At 52.7% G+C, this 16,079-nt stretch overlaps 1 protein-coding gene across 1 annotated transcript in view; it reads right to left on the bottom strand.

Annotated features, from left to right (window-relative positions):
• Positions 1 to 16,079, bottom strand: part of Prex1 (phosphatidylinositol-3,4,5-trisphosphate dependent Rac exchange factor 1) — a 168,115-nt gene that overhangs the window by 80,395 nt on the left and 71,641 nt on the right. Inside the window, exons 2-4 of the mRNA XM_004636113.2 lie at positions 14,391 to 14,462; positions 10,531 to 10,653; positions 919 to 1,023 (exon numbers count right to left, since the gene is read on the bottom strand). Of these exons, the coding sequence (XP_004636170.1) occupies positions 919 to 1,023; positions 10,531 to 10,653; positions 14,391 to 14,462 (300 nt within the window). The remainder of the gene's footprint in view (positions 1 to 918; positions 1,024 to 10,530; positions 10,654 to 14,390; positions 14,463 to 16,079) is intronic.

The following is a 16,079-nucleotide window of genomic DNA, read 5'->3' as shown; positions in this document are numbered from 1 at the left end:
CTCTGTATTGCTATTGTAGGGAAAGAGAAGCTCTGTTTATTTTGAATTTGCTCTACTTAGGTAAAAGCGTGGAAGTTCTGAAGGCCATGTTGCCACTACTTGGGAAGATTCTGCCACAGAACGGAGCCAAGAAAGAAAAAAGCAGAGCCTAGAGACACATTCTTTTTTTTTTTTTTTTATTTCTGCAACTGGTGTTCTTTTTACTTTTTTTAAAAATTTTATTTATTTGTGTGTGTGTGTGTGTGTGTGGCCAGCTCAGCCCACCAGGGGGCAGGGCCGGCCGGCCTGTGGTGCTGGGGGATTGAACTGCGGTCCCTGTGCTTTACTAATCTTGTTCTAAGCAGGTGCTTTAGACCACTGAGCCATCTCACCAGCCCCTAGAGACACATTCTTGATGACACGCTTTAAACACCTAGACTCACTGTGGCCTGAAGGCCCCTGAGATCTTAAACTTAACCAGAAAAGTGAACGAGTAATTTGTTTTGTTATTGCTGCTTTGTTTAGCCAGGTTTAATTTGATTTTCTTTTGCTTATACTTACATAATCCTAACATTACTAGTAATCTTAATAATAATTACACCACCACTATCACTTTTATTAGCACCATGAATTTGATGTGGAACTGGCCAAGTCAACCTTAACCCAGTCTTCTGCCTTTTTTTACAAATAAAGTTTTATTTAGACACAGGCAAGCTCATTCTTTTTCACATTATTTTGACAGCTACATATTAAGGGCCGGAGCAGCACGAGATGAGTTGTTGGCCTAGACTGTCCACAAAGCCAAAAATGTCCACTCACTAGCCACTTAAGGAGAAGTTGGAGATAACTGCAGCTGAGCAAGGGGGGAGGCAGCACTGGCCAGCTGGATCCCCAAGGCTGAAGCCAAGGAGGGACACAGGCAGAGATGGGGACACTCACCAAAAGGAAGGCGCGCACCGTGGGGATCTTGTTGAGCTCGACCAGCAGCCTCAGGGCTTTCTCGTGGTTGCTGCAGTACTCCTCGTACACGCAGAACTTGTCCTTCTGCAAGACAAGGACAGAGTTCATGGGGCCTGGCACAGCAGGAAGGCCAGCGCCCTGTGTGGATAAGACACGCAGGGCCCTGAGGAAGAGGCCTCAGCAGGAGGGACTTCAAGAAAAGCAGCCCTGGCTCACTTGTGAGCCCTCAGCTTCCATTTCTCCCTTGCGCTTCTGGCAGCTTAAGGAACCCCTGGGGAAGCAGCGCAGACCAGACCGAGCTGCCTGGCTTCAGCCTGGCTCTGCATTTCCCAGCTGTGAATGTGGGCAGTCACCTGCCCTCCCTGAAACCCAGTGTTCCCAAGAGTAAGGTGGCATTAAAGTCAGGGAGTTTTACGGCAAGGGACAGGTCTCTTGGCCTCCATATGCCCCTGAGTCCAAAGTTGGACTCTCTCCAGCCTGATGGTCACTTAAGGGTCACCAGGTCTATCCCCATCAGTCATGGTTTCCAGAACTGGAAGAGAAAGAAGCCTCCTTAGCAGGAAGTTCTCAGCTGACTGTTGCTGGTTCCAAAAGGCTTACAGATGGGCCAAAGCCCAAACAAGGATGTCCTGGGGGAAGCCCAGGGGAGGAAGGCTACAGGGCCTGGGCTGGGGTGGGCAAGAGACCCTGAGAAGCTACGGAAGGAAGGGGTGGGTCTGTAAAGCCAGCAGTCTGTCTTGTTCCAAAAGGAGCCCCCAGCAGGCCTGCTGATGGGCAGCTGCAGGAAGGAAGAAACCAAAGAGGAGGGTGCAGATGGGTTCAAAATAAGTAAGCACCTTGGGCCACCAGCACCCAGCCAATGCTGACGACCACACAGAGCATGCGCTGGCACCCAGCGCTGGCCACACTCTGCTCTCTTAGAACAAAGGCCAAATCACTTGCACCTCACCTTACCCACACATGGTCATTACTGCAGTACACCACACACATAGGGACAGACTAAGGACAAATCACTTGCCCATGGCATGGCAGAATCAGGATTCAAACTCTTCTTCAGCCCCCACGTGATACCCAGCTCAGGGTCACAGCATGGGTGAGGGATGCAAGTGAGGGGACAAATGCCCAGGGTACAAATCTGAAGTACAAATCTGAACTGGAAGGAGCACTCAGCAGAACAGTGAGGCAGAGCCAGCCCCACATATGCTAAGGAGTAGGGGAGTGCGGCAAGCTGCCTCCCCTCTCTGTGCCTCAGTTTCTTCATCTATAATGTGGACCAAGGAAGAGATTGAATTCCTGGGCTGCTAGAGGTAAAGATATGCACAAATGAGTACAAGAGTCCCTGGCCACAATGAGCACAGAGGGTGTCTCAAAGTACTATGAACACAATCTGCAAATATGAACCAGTAAGGGAACATTCCAAAATAAACATCACAATAACACAAAGCATAGACTGGCAAGGGTGAGCCCTGCCTGGAAAACTGGGTGACTGAGATTCTGTCTCAAAACAGGGTAGGAGGGACCCTGGAGATGTAACTCAATGCAATGGCCCTTGGTTCAATCCCCAGTGCCACCAAAAATAAAGTTTTACCCAAAATGGTTACACACACACACACACGCACGCACGCACGCACGCACACAGATGCCCAATAAACCTGACAGACCCTCCACATCCACCCAACCACCTAAAGCATCAGTGCATACAAGCTACATGCTCCAAACATCACCATGCACACAAAAACACACACAAAGCACAACATACAACTCCCTCACCCAACCTGTGCAGCATCCCCAGAGGCCAGACTATAAAAACAAGGACAGACAAGGAAAACAGTGGTGCTTGGCACCCCCACAAGGTCCAAGGAGATCTTTTACATTCTTGTGGGTTCTAAATACGCCCCAGAAGTGCCCAGCTAGCTCAGTCAGTAGAGCATGAGACTCTTAAATATGCCCCAGTTCTGGGACCATAATGGCCCAAGGAGAGGGGTGAAGAGACATCGAGACCACAGGGGCTCGGCTGTCACACCTAAGATCATAGGAGGGATGCAGTTAACAGTGTAAATGGCCTCAACTGATGGGAGAGAGTGACACAAAATACGCTTGTAGCCAACAGCCTCCTGGGCCTACAATCCCACTAGTAGCATGCTCTGCGATGAGACCCCAACACCAAAAGCCCCGCAGCCACCTTCACCACCCACCACAAGCAGCTTCAATGCCAAGCACAGGGTCTGCAGACAGGCCTGTCTCCAGCCCAACCGTCCTGGTCCTCGGCCCTGTGACCTCAGCCAAGCTAAGGCAAGTTTCTGGGCCTCTGCATTCTCACCTGCAGATCATGGACAGTAACAGAGTCCTCTTCATAAAGCTGATGAGAGCATTAGCAGGCGAATTTTTGGTTAAGTGTCTAGAACAGTACAGTGTAGAAACCAGCTGGCATAATTACTGCATGTTGCCGCTGTCACCATCATCACCACTGTTGTTATTTTTAAAAAATGCATCATCTCAGGGATGAACTGATCGGTGACCGGGCAGGGCATGGGATGGGTAGGTTTCGATGGCAAACATGAGACAGGGTCAGGAGGGAGGTGGCTGGGAAGACTCAGGGATCTGAAGAAGCAGCAGGCTTGGATCAGGGGATCTGTGTCACATTCCTGTCTTCTCCACCTTCCCTGTATCCCCAGACAGGACCTCCATGGGGACAGCTACTACTGTGGCGGCACGGGCATAGGGATGCCCGACAGAAATGAGGCAGCAGGACTACGTGACAAATAAAAGCAAGAAGGCAGAAGCACAGAGAGTGGAGCCAGGACAACCCAGCCCCACGCTCTTCCAGACTGACCCTAGCCCACCCCCAGCACCACAGGGGAAGGTGTCACCCACGCCTAACCAATCAGGGAGCTCCCTGTTCTGCCAATCGTGGCCACGTGACCCACGCTGGGCTAGGGAGAGCCCACAGGTTGGAGTTTGGGGGAAGAGAGGCCCTATCTGAACAGCTGCTGGGCTGAGAGTCGGCCCACTGTTGCTGAGGGCTACCTCAGGCACACAGGAGCCCTGAGTCTGGCACCACCACCATCCTCCAAGAACGACAACAACCCACAGGAAAACAGAGCCCAGGAAGGGGAAAATATCCGATGCTGGAAACACTACATGGGCTCCTGGATCCAGCTATGCTTGAAGCCAGTCCCTCTCTCTGAACATTTCATTTATGTGTACCCCAAAAGTCCTTTGTGTAAGCCTATCTGAGTTGGTGCTTTCATCAATTACAGCGAAAATCTCTTGTTAGGGGCACATTCTGAAAGGAGGAAGAAGGTGAGAAACATGGGTCCAAGTTCCATCAGATAAGCCTGTCTCTTCACACAGTCACACACACACACACACACACACACACACACGGTACTGCTAGCTGAACACTTCTGACAGAGAGGCTGGAGCCCCACAGGGAGCCCAGGGAGCCCAGGGACAGAAGGCTGAGACCAATTAAGTGATGCCTGCCTCAGATGCGTGAGAAGGGAGCAAGCTGCAAGCTGCCTCAGGCCCTGAGATCCTGCCCTCACAAGGGCTGCTGTGTCATCCTCTCCCTCAGCTCAAAGACAGAGGTGGGCCCTACACTGAGGCCTGGATGGTAAGCTGCACAAATGGCTGCCTCCCCACCTCAAAAGCCAGCAAGTCGAGCCTTGGCCTTGCTTGGAGCTGCCGCCAGCTGCATCTCACACCCAAGACCCTGAAGTCTCCAAATGTTGCTTCGACAGCAAGGAGCCCGAGCGTCGCCTGTCCTCTCTGGGCCAAACAGGGGTGGGACTGTGTAGCAGGAAGAAACGCACACACACCTTGTGTACACACAGATGTGGTGGGCAGGGACCATGTGGCTGCAGGGTTGGGGTACAAAGAAGAAGAAATGCATGCACGGTTGCTGGCAGGGGGCAGCTGGGAGGGAATCTAGCCCCCCAGGGGCGAGGGGGGCATGAGAATTGTCTGAGACAGCAGCTGTTGTGCACAGTGCTTGGGTGGTGACAAGGACTCTGTGAGGACCACCTGCTTCAACCCACCCATTTCACAGCCAGAAAGATTGAGACCAGGGGCAGGAAGGAGCTGGGACACAAAGGCACCCCCTTTGCAGGGAAGGGACAAGACATACTTCCGTGTTGAGGCCCCAGTGGCTTCCTGTGACTCTCAAAACAAAACTTATACTTCCAGTGCGAGACACCCCTGACCTCTCCCCACAGCACCTCACATCTCTCTGCCCTCTGATGTGCCAGGCTTGCTCCCAGCTCAGGGCTGGCATCTTCTCCCCTCCCAGCCTGGACCACCCTCCTGAGAACGTCCCATGTCACCCCCTAGGACAGGCTGTCCCTACCTGGAGATGCCACACACAACACAGGACACCCAGCTGAATGCTGAGTTCAGGCGCACACCCAACAACCATTTACGTATGGCCTGAATACGTGAGATGTACTCCGATAAAAAGCACATCGTTGTGTGATGTTTACCTGAGATTAAAATGTACTTGCGTGTTGTGTTTTTATCTGCAAAGTGTAGCAGCCCTGACTTCCTGATTTTAAGTGGCTTCGGATACAGTCATTTTCTTGAGGTATGGGGGATTGGTACAGTCATCCTTGAGGACCTCTTTGGTTTGTCACAATCCACACAGCCGCCTGAAATGACCTCATCTGGTAACTACCCTGAGTCTCAGCCTGAGAATCTCCCAGCAGCAGACAGCGAGTCTGTCCTACTCTGCACCGGGTCCTATATGGTGCCTGTCACTCAGCAGATGCTTAATGTATATTGCACTAAATGTAGGATGCCAGAGCCACAATGTCCAGCCTTCATCCCAGTTCTGCCGCTAGCTGTGCAAACGTGTGCTATAACTGAAGCTATCTGGCCTCCATTTCTTCATCCATTAAACAGGTACAATTATAGTATCCGTCACTACAGGCTGCTGTGAAATTTTAATGAATTAATATGTGTAGAGCACTTAACACAGTACCTGGGACAAAAGAGAGTTCCTCAGTGCTGCTTTGGGATACACTCTGCAAGCAGTGGTCAGCTTCGGGGCAAGGAGGCCCTCTGGGCAGGGCTGTGAGCCGCGCCCACCCTCCCTGACAGCCCATCTGCACCGCTCAGCTCCAATTACCTCCTCCCTGCCAGTCCAGCAAGCAAATCCTGGGAAAGGGACTGGATACGAGGTCTCGTTCCTGTGGGGTGGTAGTGGGTGCTGTGGTACAGTGTAGACCCCATTATCGAGGGCATAAACCCCTACTCCTTCAGGTTGCTGGCACCTCCAGCCCTCAGCTGAGTCCTGCAACCCCCCAAAGGAACCCCCTGCCTCGGGCTCTCTGCCCATTCCTGGGGGAACCCACACCCCAGTCTGGGCAACACAGATGCCAAAACCCAGCCCCCTTCCTGCAGCTCTGCGCTCCCCCAGGTCTTCCACGCCCCACGTTGCTCCAGGGAGCCTCAGGGAGGCAGGTGGAGCCCAGCAACCTCTCCTCAGCTGCTCCTTGAGGCCACCTGCACACTGATCTCCAGCCTCCAGGAACACAGCCCGCCACAGGGGCTGCTGTTCAAACTCCTGAAGCAGAATGACTCAGTGACATCCTCCGTGAGCGTGGGGGCCGAGGGGGTGATTTTAAATTTTAAATTAAAAATATGAGTTGAAATTAAAAACACTGACTCACACAGAGAAAGCTGGCTCCTTTGTCAATTGTCACAATGAGCTCAAGGAAGGACTCAGAAGGTGTGACGTGACAGGTTCATGGCAGTCTAACGCTGGTAGAGCTTCCTCTTGAAGAACCCGAGGGCGGGCCTGGCGCTCAGACGCGAGTGGGCAAGAGTTTGGGACGGAACACAGTGACACAACTCGGAATCTATGCATTTGTTCTTGGGAAGGCTCTATTTATAGCAAGAGCCATTTTCCATTTCCATTTTCTATTTCCAATGATGATGAAAATCTCCCCATTTTAAGTTTGTTTAGGTTTCTAAATGAGTCAACCTTTAAAGGATTAAACAAATAATACAAGGGTCCAGCGACAGCAAAAATGACAAATGCAACACGTGGATCAAGCTGACCCCTGGCTTCACCTTTAGGAAGATCCAAAGGCCAGCTCTGTCACTTAGGTGGCCCAGAGCTTAACCTTCCTCCGTTCCTTGGACATGTGGCTCTACCTCTGATGCAGGGACAGGACGGAGCACAACAAAGTTTCTGCCCTCCTGCTGCTGATATTCCCGAAGGAGACATGAAAAACGAAGGAGCATGTATCTGCCAAGGAAGACAGAACAAGGACCACAAGCGCACCGCCTACGGGGGTGCGGGAGGGCGGGCCTCCAGCTTCCAACAGGTGGATATGAAAGGACTCAGAGAAGGGCTGGAAAAGAGGCTGAGACCCAGGAGGAGCACAGGGATTGGGAGGAAACGCCACTCAGAGGCCTCTGTGGGCAGGCACACTCCAGAAAGGGATGGGATGGGTGTGGCCAGCCTGGAACGGAGGCCCAGTGTGTGGAGCAGACAGGCCAGCAGGAATGTGAGGATTCATCCAGTACAGGGAGCCTTTAAAGGGTCCCAGAGGAGGAGTGAAGAAGCCAGGATTACGTCCCCAGCAGGTCACTCTGGCAGTTCACAGAGAAGCCACCTCCAAAACACTTCGTTCCTATCACTACCTTGGACCCCCATCCTGTGCTGGACCTCACACACAGCAGGCAGGAAGGCCAGGCTGAGAGGGATCTTGGGCAGCCCAGGATCTATCCTCAGGAGCCTGGCACATGGCCCAGCAAGCCTAGTCCCGGGGATCCTGCACACAGCTGTGCCTCAGAGGACCAGCTGGCCTTTGGACCTTCCTAAAGGTGAAGCCTGGGGTCAGACTGAGCCTCTTGCTGGCCCCCTGCCATGGAGCTCTGGCACCACAAAGCAGCGGATCCCACAAACTGAGAACTTATGATGTGCTACCCACTATTACCTTGATTCTCTCAAGCACGCTAGGAAGGGGGTTCCACCACCCCTGTTTTACAGATGGGACAACTGAGGCACAGAGCGGCCAGGGCCTTCGCCCAGAATCGTAGATCTGGGAAGCAGCACGGTCGAGGTGCGAGGTCAGGTAGGCAGGCTCTCCTGTGCTGATCCACATGGCCCAGGCAGCAGGGGTGCTGGGTCTGCAGGACACCAGGTGGCTGCTCGGCCATGAATGAGGTCGGTCTGCCTAATGCAGACTACACACACACACACACACACACACACACACACACTCACACACCATGACACCAATGGTCACCATGGAGAAGGCTCTTTGAGGAGAGTAGGGTAGCATGGGGAGTTGGGGGAAGAGGCTTCCCGGTGGGCACGGACCTCACCGCCCCATAGACCTCACTGCCCCCCACACCTGCCTGCCTAGGGACTCTGCAAAAGGACTGGGTGTGGAAGGCCCACCGGCCTTCTGATACAGTCTCTCACTGGCCCCCTGCCATGGAGCTCAGGCAGGAAAGTCGGAGCCCTGGGGATTGGGTACTGGCCAGCTGGAGAGTGCACCCCAAGGCTCCCGATGCACCACAGACCATCATACCCTGGGCCAGGCCATCACCTCAAGCCCAGCCTGGTGCTACCTCCTCCCAGTACCCACAGTGCTGCTCCCACCCCAAATGCTTCACTCAGATTAACCCACTTCATCCTCATGGCGGCCCACGTGGCAGGTGCCATTGTGTCTCCATTTCACAGAGTTAAAGACTGGGTCCCAAGAAGCCCAAGGTTGCTCAGCCGGTCAGCACAATGCAGATCAAACCTGGGCAGCTAGCTCTAGAGGCACAGCGCTCGCCCTTTCCTCCCTGGCTTTCATTCCCTTTTTAGACACCTCTGAGCATGCCTCCCACCTCCCCTGCACCACTGACAAAGGGCCCTTCACACCCAAGCAGATGCCCCTTTTCTGTCTCTCCAAGCAGGACCTCAAAGCCCCCCACTAGCACTCCCCATCATGGCCCCCTGCACATCCTGCTGTGACTGGAGCTGTACTGAGTACTCTCCTCATATCAGCTCCCGTACTGCTCACTACACACGCTGTGCTTTACCCATCTCACAGATGAGAACACTGAGGCATAGACACACTGCTATGGCTTGTGTCTAGATGTCCCCCTAAAGCCTCATGCAGTCATATCAGGGGCTTTTTCAGAGGTGACTAGATCTACAGTATGGGACGCTGGGATTGATTCATGGTGCAATGCTGGAGTCAGGGGCACTAGGATTAAGGGTGTGGATGCTAGAGCCGACCAAATAGCTCAGCAAATTAAAGCACCTGCTTAGGCAGACACAGGGACCCGGAGTTTGATCCCTGGGCCTGCTTTGCCGGCCCAGCCCCGCCCCTGGGGCATGCTGAGACGGGATTGAGACTGGGTGTGGTGGCGTGCACCTGTAATCCCAGCACTTGAGAAGCTGTAAACAGGAGGATCACTATGAGTCTAATCTACATAGTGAGACCCTGCAGACCCTGTAGACCCTGTCCTAAATACAAAAAAAAAAAGGGGGGGGGTGTGTGTGGATGCTGCCCACCCTGAGTAATCTGCAGCTTGTAAGAATAACACAGCTAATAAGCAGCCCAGCATCCTGGCCAGGAGCAGGGCTCCCGACTGTCACCACCTCTGAGCCATCACCCCCTGAGCACAGGGCTGCCCACACCCCAGAATCCTGGACTCCGACCACAAGAGGCAACCTGGAGAAGTGAGGCAGTGGTGATGACGGTGGTGACAAAGCTAACGCAGGCCACCCAGGCACCGTGTTCTTCCAGCCCAGCCTCAATACTGCTGCCACAAAGGCTGAAAAAATCTCTGCTGGGGGGTCACACACAGTGGCATCCCTGGCCGCCACCTGCTAGAAGTCCTAGGCTTCCCCAGGAGCCGTGACCAAAAAAATTGTCTCAAGACACTGTTAGCATTCCCTGAGCAGAATCATACACAATCACTCACTCACATACACAAACTTCTTGCACACACACTCTCACACTCACACATTCCAGAACCACCACTGTCCCACATTTTGTTGCTTTATCATTCGGAGTCTTCCATCAACCTAGGGAGGTGGGTGTGATTCTGCCTTAATCAGAGGAAGACCCGGAAGCTTACGGTGGCTGGGTTCGCCCTGAGTCTCTTGCCTCAGGGAAGGTGGGCTTTTCTCCCTTGAAGAGGATTCTGTCAGTGCAGGATCCTGAGGTACGGAACTCAGTGGCCTTGAGTGGCCTGAGCCCCGCCATTCCAGGGACCTAGGGCCACCCCCACACACACGAGAGCAGAGGTTAGAGTGACAAGCACAGAGAGGACATCGAGCCCCAGACATCTCGCTGGCCAGCAGATGGCTAAGCCCAACTAAACCCAGGTCCCTTTCATGCCAAAGCCATGCCCCTCGCCACCGGCTACCTCTGTTGGTCATTCTGCGGCACAGGGCTGCCCCCAGGGCAGTCACTCGGCAAGAAGTCACACGCACAGAAAACCGAGAAAGGGATAAGCAGCTGAAGCCTCCCAGAGGCTGCTGGTCTGACCGCGTCCCTTTGTGCTGGGGTGCGAGGCTGGGGCCGCTCCCTCTACCAACAGCCTAGACTCCCCCTGGGGCTGGTGCGTTATACTCACGAATTTCAAGAAAACATTCCCAAGTTCATGCTGAGATTGAGGCTCGGGGTGCAGACAATATTCCAGGGCCGCTAGGAAATCCTTATGAACCTCCAGGATATCTTCAATGTTTGAGAACAGGATCTGCAGGCAAACGTGGGCCCAAGGACAGTGTTAATCGCATCTTTAAAAAAAAAATGTTTTTTAAATCTTTTATTTATTTATTTGCTACAGGGTCTCACTACACAGCTTGGACTCATAATGATTCTCCTGTCTCCACCTCCCCAGCACTGGGATTACAAGTGTGCGCCACCATGCCTGGTTTCAGTAGCCAGCTTGGCTCACTAGGGACAGGGCTGGCACATGTGGTACCAGGGATCAAACTCAGGTCCTTGCACTTAGCTGGCAGGTGCTTATTAGACCGCCAAGCTATCTTCCTGGCCTGTTATTCACATCTTAAACCACCCATGGCTGGTGGGGTACTTCAGGGGTACAGCGCTTGTCTAACCTATGAGAGGAGCCAGGTGGAGCACTCCAAGATGAGGAGGAGGAAGAGGAAGAAATAATACCCAGTTCTAGTGAGCTTATAGTCAAACAGGCATTCTCAAATGCTATAGCCAGTTTGCCATTCACAAAAATAATCACGGCAGAAATATGACCAATATTTATTTACTAATCGGGATTAATGACTGATCCCGTGCTAAGAACATTACATTCAGTTATGGCATTTAATCCTCACTAAGCCTCCATGACATAGAAACTACTTTGATCCCCAATTTATCAACAGGGAATGGGGGCTCAGAGAAAAGCAATAACACCCCAGAGCCCCCTGCTGCGCAAGTGGCAGGGAGAGAAAACTCGGTGTGCAGACACCTGTCGCTCCCTGACACCACCGTACGTCCAAGCCCACGGCTGATCTGTGACATTGAGTCCTGTGCGTACATCCATGGCAGTGACATGGTCCGGGACCATGCGGTAAGGAAGGATGTTTCAAATGTGCTACTCAAACTATCACAGGGTATATGAAATTGCCCGCTCCCTTGATTCAATCTAAATATTTTAAATGCAAAGATTATTTGATCCACCAACTTTACATTTTATTTACTGTTTTTTAATTTTTTAAGACAGGCTCTCACTATGAAGCCCAGGCTGGCCTTACTGCACGACAGTCATCCCGCCTCAGTCTCCCACACACTGGGATCACCGGTGTGTGCCACCATGCCCAGACCAACATCTTAGAACTTAATCTTTGGATCAATCGTTTCCAACTAGGGGGATTTTTGCCCCAGGAGTGAGACAGGGGAGTGCTGGGAGTGTTTCACACAGTCTGAGTTCACCCCTGAGGTTCCCACAGTGGCAGAGACCCGTTAGGTTATTAAATAAATTCCACATGCTGGAATGCTATGCACGCTGAAAAAAGAATCTGCAGGTCTATATTCATGGATACAGAGTCCTATAATGATCCTCAGTACATACTGTTAGGTGGGAGGAAAAAAAAATCAAGATTCTGGACAGGGTTCCATTCTGGGCTGATCTGTGTAAAAGAACACCAGACAATGCCAGCCCTGCTGGTGCTAGGCACAGAGACTTCGATGATAACTTAGCAACCGCAGGGCCTCTGGGGAGGACTAGGAGAGATTTTCTTTTTAAGTTTCCTTTAAACTGCATAAATTCCACTTTCCTTTTGTTTAACAAGTACATTTGAAATTTAAATTTTAAAGTACGCACACAGTTCAATAATCCGACACAGTAACTAAGTACGGGGCGAATCTCTCTCCCAGTCAGCACGCACTGAGCACCCACTATGTACGAGGCTCGGGGAAGGGCCCAGGCCCGGCCTCTGTGGAAGTGAAGGTCTAGTGGAAGCAGGCAGGCAACGAAGGGGTGACATAAGAGTGTCTGAGGTGCTAAGAAAGAGTGAAGAAAAGGCGAAAACCAGGAGTGGCAGGACAGGGCGAGAGGAGACAACCACAAATACAAGGAACAGTGGCTACCGGGGACAGTCACCTGAGGTGGTGACATGTGAGGCAAGACTAGAGGGAATTAAGTACAACCCCAACGCCCTTCGGATGCACCAGCGTCTGTATCAGGGGACAGCCTGCGGAGGGCGCTGGTGTCCACTCACTGCTGAGGGCTGGAAGAACCAAAGTCTCGTCCTCCTTGACCTTGAAGGGGGAATGAGGAGGCACCCGTCACGTGAAGTGGGCCCAGACACCTGTGCTGCTCACTACATTTCCCTCTTACCCCCTGCCAGTTCACAGGGCTGAATCTGCTGATGTGAAAGATACATATTCTAGGAGTTACTGTTACACTTACTACAAGGAAGGGCTGCAAATTTTCAAAGTGTAGTAATTTTAAATGAGGCAATTTCAATCCCTGCCTATATATCCAAAAGAAATGATGGCCATAAACTAAAAGCAAAAAGCTTCCATCTACCAGAGAATGGCTATGTAAACTATGGCCCGTTCATACTGTGGAATACTATAGGGCAATGAAAAAGCATGCACTGAGGCCATACACAGGAACATGGGCAAATTTCACAGGTGCCCCAGTGGGCAAGGGACACTGGGCACAAAAGAGTTCACTTGAAGATTTAGTTCAAAAACACACAAAACACTCACGGGCCCCAGGAGCCCATGTAACTTTGAAAGAGAGAGGACTGGCCAGGAAGGACAAAGAGGAGCCAGCTGGGGGCAGGAAACCCTCCCTGCCTTCACTTGGGCCATGATGTGGCCAGGTGTGACCACCATACCCACACTTAGAATTTGTGCTCCTTACGCTATAGGAATCACCCCTCATAAAAAAGGTAATCTCCTAAAAACTATAATAAATTGTGTAATTTAAAACCATAATAAAGGCCAGGCATAATAGTGCACACCTGTCCTCTCAGCACTCAGGAGGTGGAGACAGAAGGATCATGTGAGTTCAAGGCCAGCCTGGGCTACATGGTGAATTCAAAGCCGGCCCGAACTGCACGGTGGGACACTGTCTCAAGAGAATTAATACATAAAACAAAAGTATAATAAAGAATTTTTAATATATGAGCATATGGAACAAATATAATAAACAGGAGCTGAGTAAATATGTGCTCAATAAATGAGTGAATGCATGAATGTACAAAGAGCTTTGACCTTAATGTGCCTAAGCATGTGTACACACACACACACACACACACACACACACACCCCACCCTTGTCCCCCAGGACCATCCATATAATGACATTGTGACATCTCAGAGCTCTGCTTTCCTATACAAAAACATGACCTTGGAAGTACCAAGGGGCAGGAAAGATGAGCTGGGATGTGTGTGTGTCCTTGACCGAGTGCCCTGTGAGCTGCCAGGCGCCTGGATACCCTTACCCCTCGCTTGCCCATTCCTCCAAGGACCAAGGACGGAAACGCAGCTGCCCAGGGAGCAAGGTCACTTGGAAGCTGGGCCCGGGCAGGGGCCGCAGCCAGACACACAGAAGGCTCATTGATGTCCTCCTCAGTATCCCCAGAGCCCCAGCCAAGAGAAGCCAAGCCCGATTACTCACTAGCCTGCTTGACACAGTACAGGGCAGAGAGTGCAGCTGGGGGTGCTGGGCTGCCCAGGCACATGAGAAGGGATTTTCCACGGGCTCAAAGCCGGGGGCTGGACACAGGAGGTGGGAGTGGGGGCTGCCACGCGGAGCCCAGTCCGTGCTGGAGCAAGACCTGGAACTGACACCCCTGCTGACCACCAGCTCCAGCACAGAGTGGGGAGGCTATGAGAAGGTGGATGGAGAGGCAAAGCCAGAGGTCAGGGCGATGCGCGCCCCGCCCACACATCCCCTGAACATGGCCTGGCAAGGGCCTGGCATTCCCAACGAACCGCAAGGCGTTCAGCCCAAGGCCCGCACCTTGACGTTCTCCTCCGTGAGGCCCTTCTCCACTGAGTCTGCCACATTCTGCCGGATGCGGTGCAGGAACGCCTAGAAGAGAAGCAGGAGAGAGGTGAGCGTCAGCGACTGGCAGGGGAGGCGCCCGCCCACCGTCCTCGCAGGCTACAACTGATCGTCCCTTCTCAATTTCTCCTTTTACTTCAAAACTTAAACATTCACATGCTCACAAATCAGCAACATAAAAGTGTCAACAACACGCAAAGCCTCTCTCTGACACCTGGCCTGGTCCACCACGTCGCTTCCCATACCCCTGAGAACCGCAGCTGCTTTCTTCAGTTTCTGGCCAGAGAATCTTTATGCAAAATAGACTCGCATCAATGTGTACACACACACACACGCACGCACGCACGCACGCACGCACACACAAATACACACTTCCTCTGGTTTTTTCTTTCTTTTGTGGTATTTAGTGAGTACTTAATGATACTTCATGGTACTGAGTCCCTGAGTTGCCCAGGCTGAGCTTGAACTTGCTATGCTTCTGCCTCCGCCTCCCAGAATGCTGGAGTGACAGGTGCGCACACACACCCCCCCCCCAGCTTCATGGGAAGGTGGCAGCTGAGAATCACCTGACGTTCCGACGGGGGGCAGAAATTAAGATATTTTTTCAGCATAGTCTCCCAGTTTTAAGTGTTGATGAAAGAACATAGTTATCAGGGGGGTGGGGGGGGAAGCAAGAGGTTAAGTGTAAGGAGGTGCAGTGTGCCAACAAGAGATGGCCACAGCCTGGCCCTTGGCGTGGGTAGGATAGGGTGGGCCAGGGATGAAATGAAAGACGGGAGGGGCCGCTGGCACTGAAGGGAGACCCCGGCTGGGGCCCACAGCCACCTCTGCCTGGCTTGCTCCAGCATGCAAAGCCAGGTCCAGGTGACCTGGCTGTAGGGACACAGAAACCTCTGAGAAAAGGAGTCCTAGATCCGTCACAGTCACAGGGACACAGGCGCATTGATGGGCTGCCAGCCACCAGCCCTGCCAAGACTGGCTAAGCTGGGGGCCTGGCAGGGGGCCACGCTGGTGAGCACATGGCCTCCCGGCCACAGAGCCCGGCTGCAGGCTGATCGGGAATGTGTTTTGTCCCATCACATGTGGAGGGATGGCAAGGAGTTGGGACAAGGCAGGTGGCAGAAAGGAGGCTGGCCCTAACAGATGGCTGTCGGCTCCTTTCCTGGCACTCAGAGTGACAGCCGTGGTGGTGGGCAGCAGAACCAGCCACTGCCCAGGCTCAGGCCTGTTAGGACAGGCACACTGGCACTCCAAGGGTAGTTCACAGGGAAGCTGGGACAGAGGAAGGCAGTCTTGTCTCTGTCCACTCTCAATGCAGGTGACCATAGCCAGCCTTAAGCTGGTTGGTCTCTCACACACACACACACACACACACACACACACACACACACACGTTTATACCACCCCAGCCTGGGCTCCTCCACTGGAATCCAGTGGCCCAAGGGACACCCCAAACTTAACACAGCTGGCACCTAATTCTAGATCTCCCCTCCGGGCCCACACCACCCCTAATCCTCCCTGCTAATGACACCTCTGCCCTTCAGGGCCCCAATCGCAATCCCCAGTCACCCTCAGCCCCTCTCCTAGCCCACTAATTAGCAAATGCTATTCTCGTGCCAGGCACTGCTGTTGTCCCTGAGGACA

Source organism: Octodon degus, unplaced genomic scaffold (genome assembly GCF_000260255.1).
Source record: "Octodon degus isolate 3935 unplaced genomic scaffold, OctDeg1.0 scaffold00077, whole genome shotgun sequence".
NCBI classification, from domain to species: Eukaryota; Metazoa; Chordata; class Mammalia; order Rodentia; family Octodontidae; genus Octodon; species Octodon degus.
Note: the sequence above shows the minus strand (reverse complement) of the source record. Positions and strands in the feature narration are given on the sequence as shown.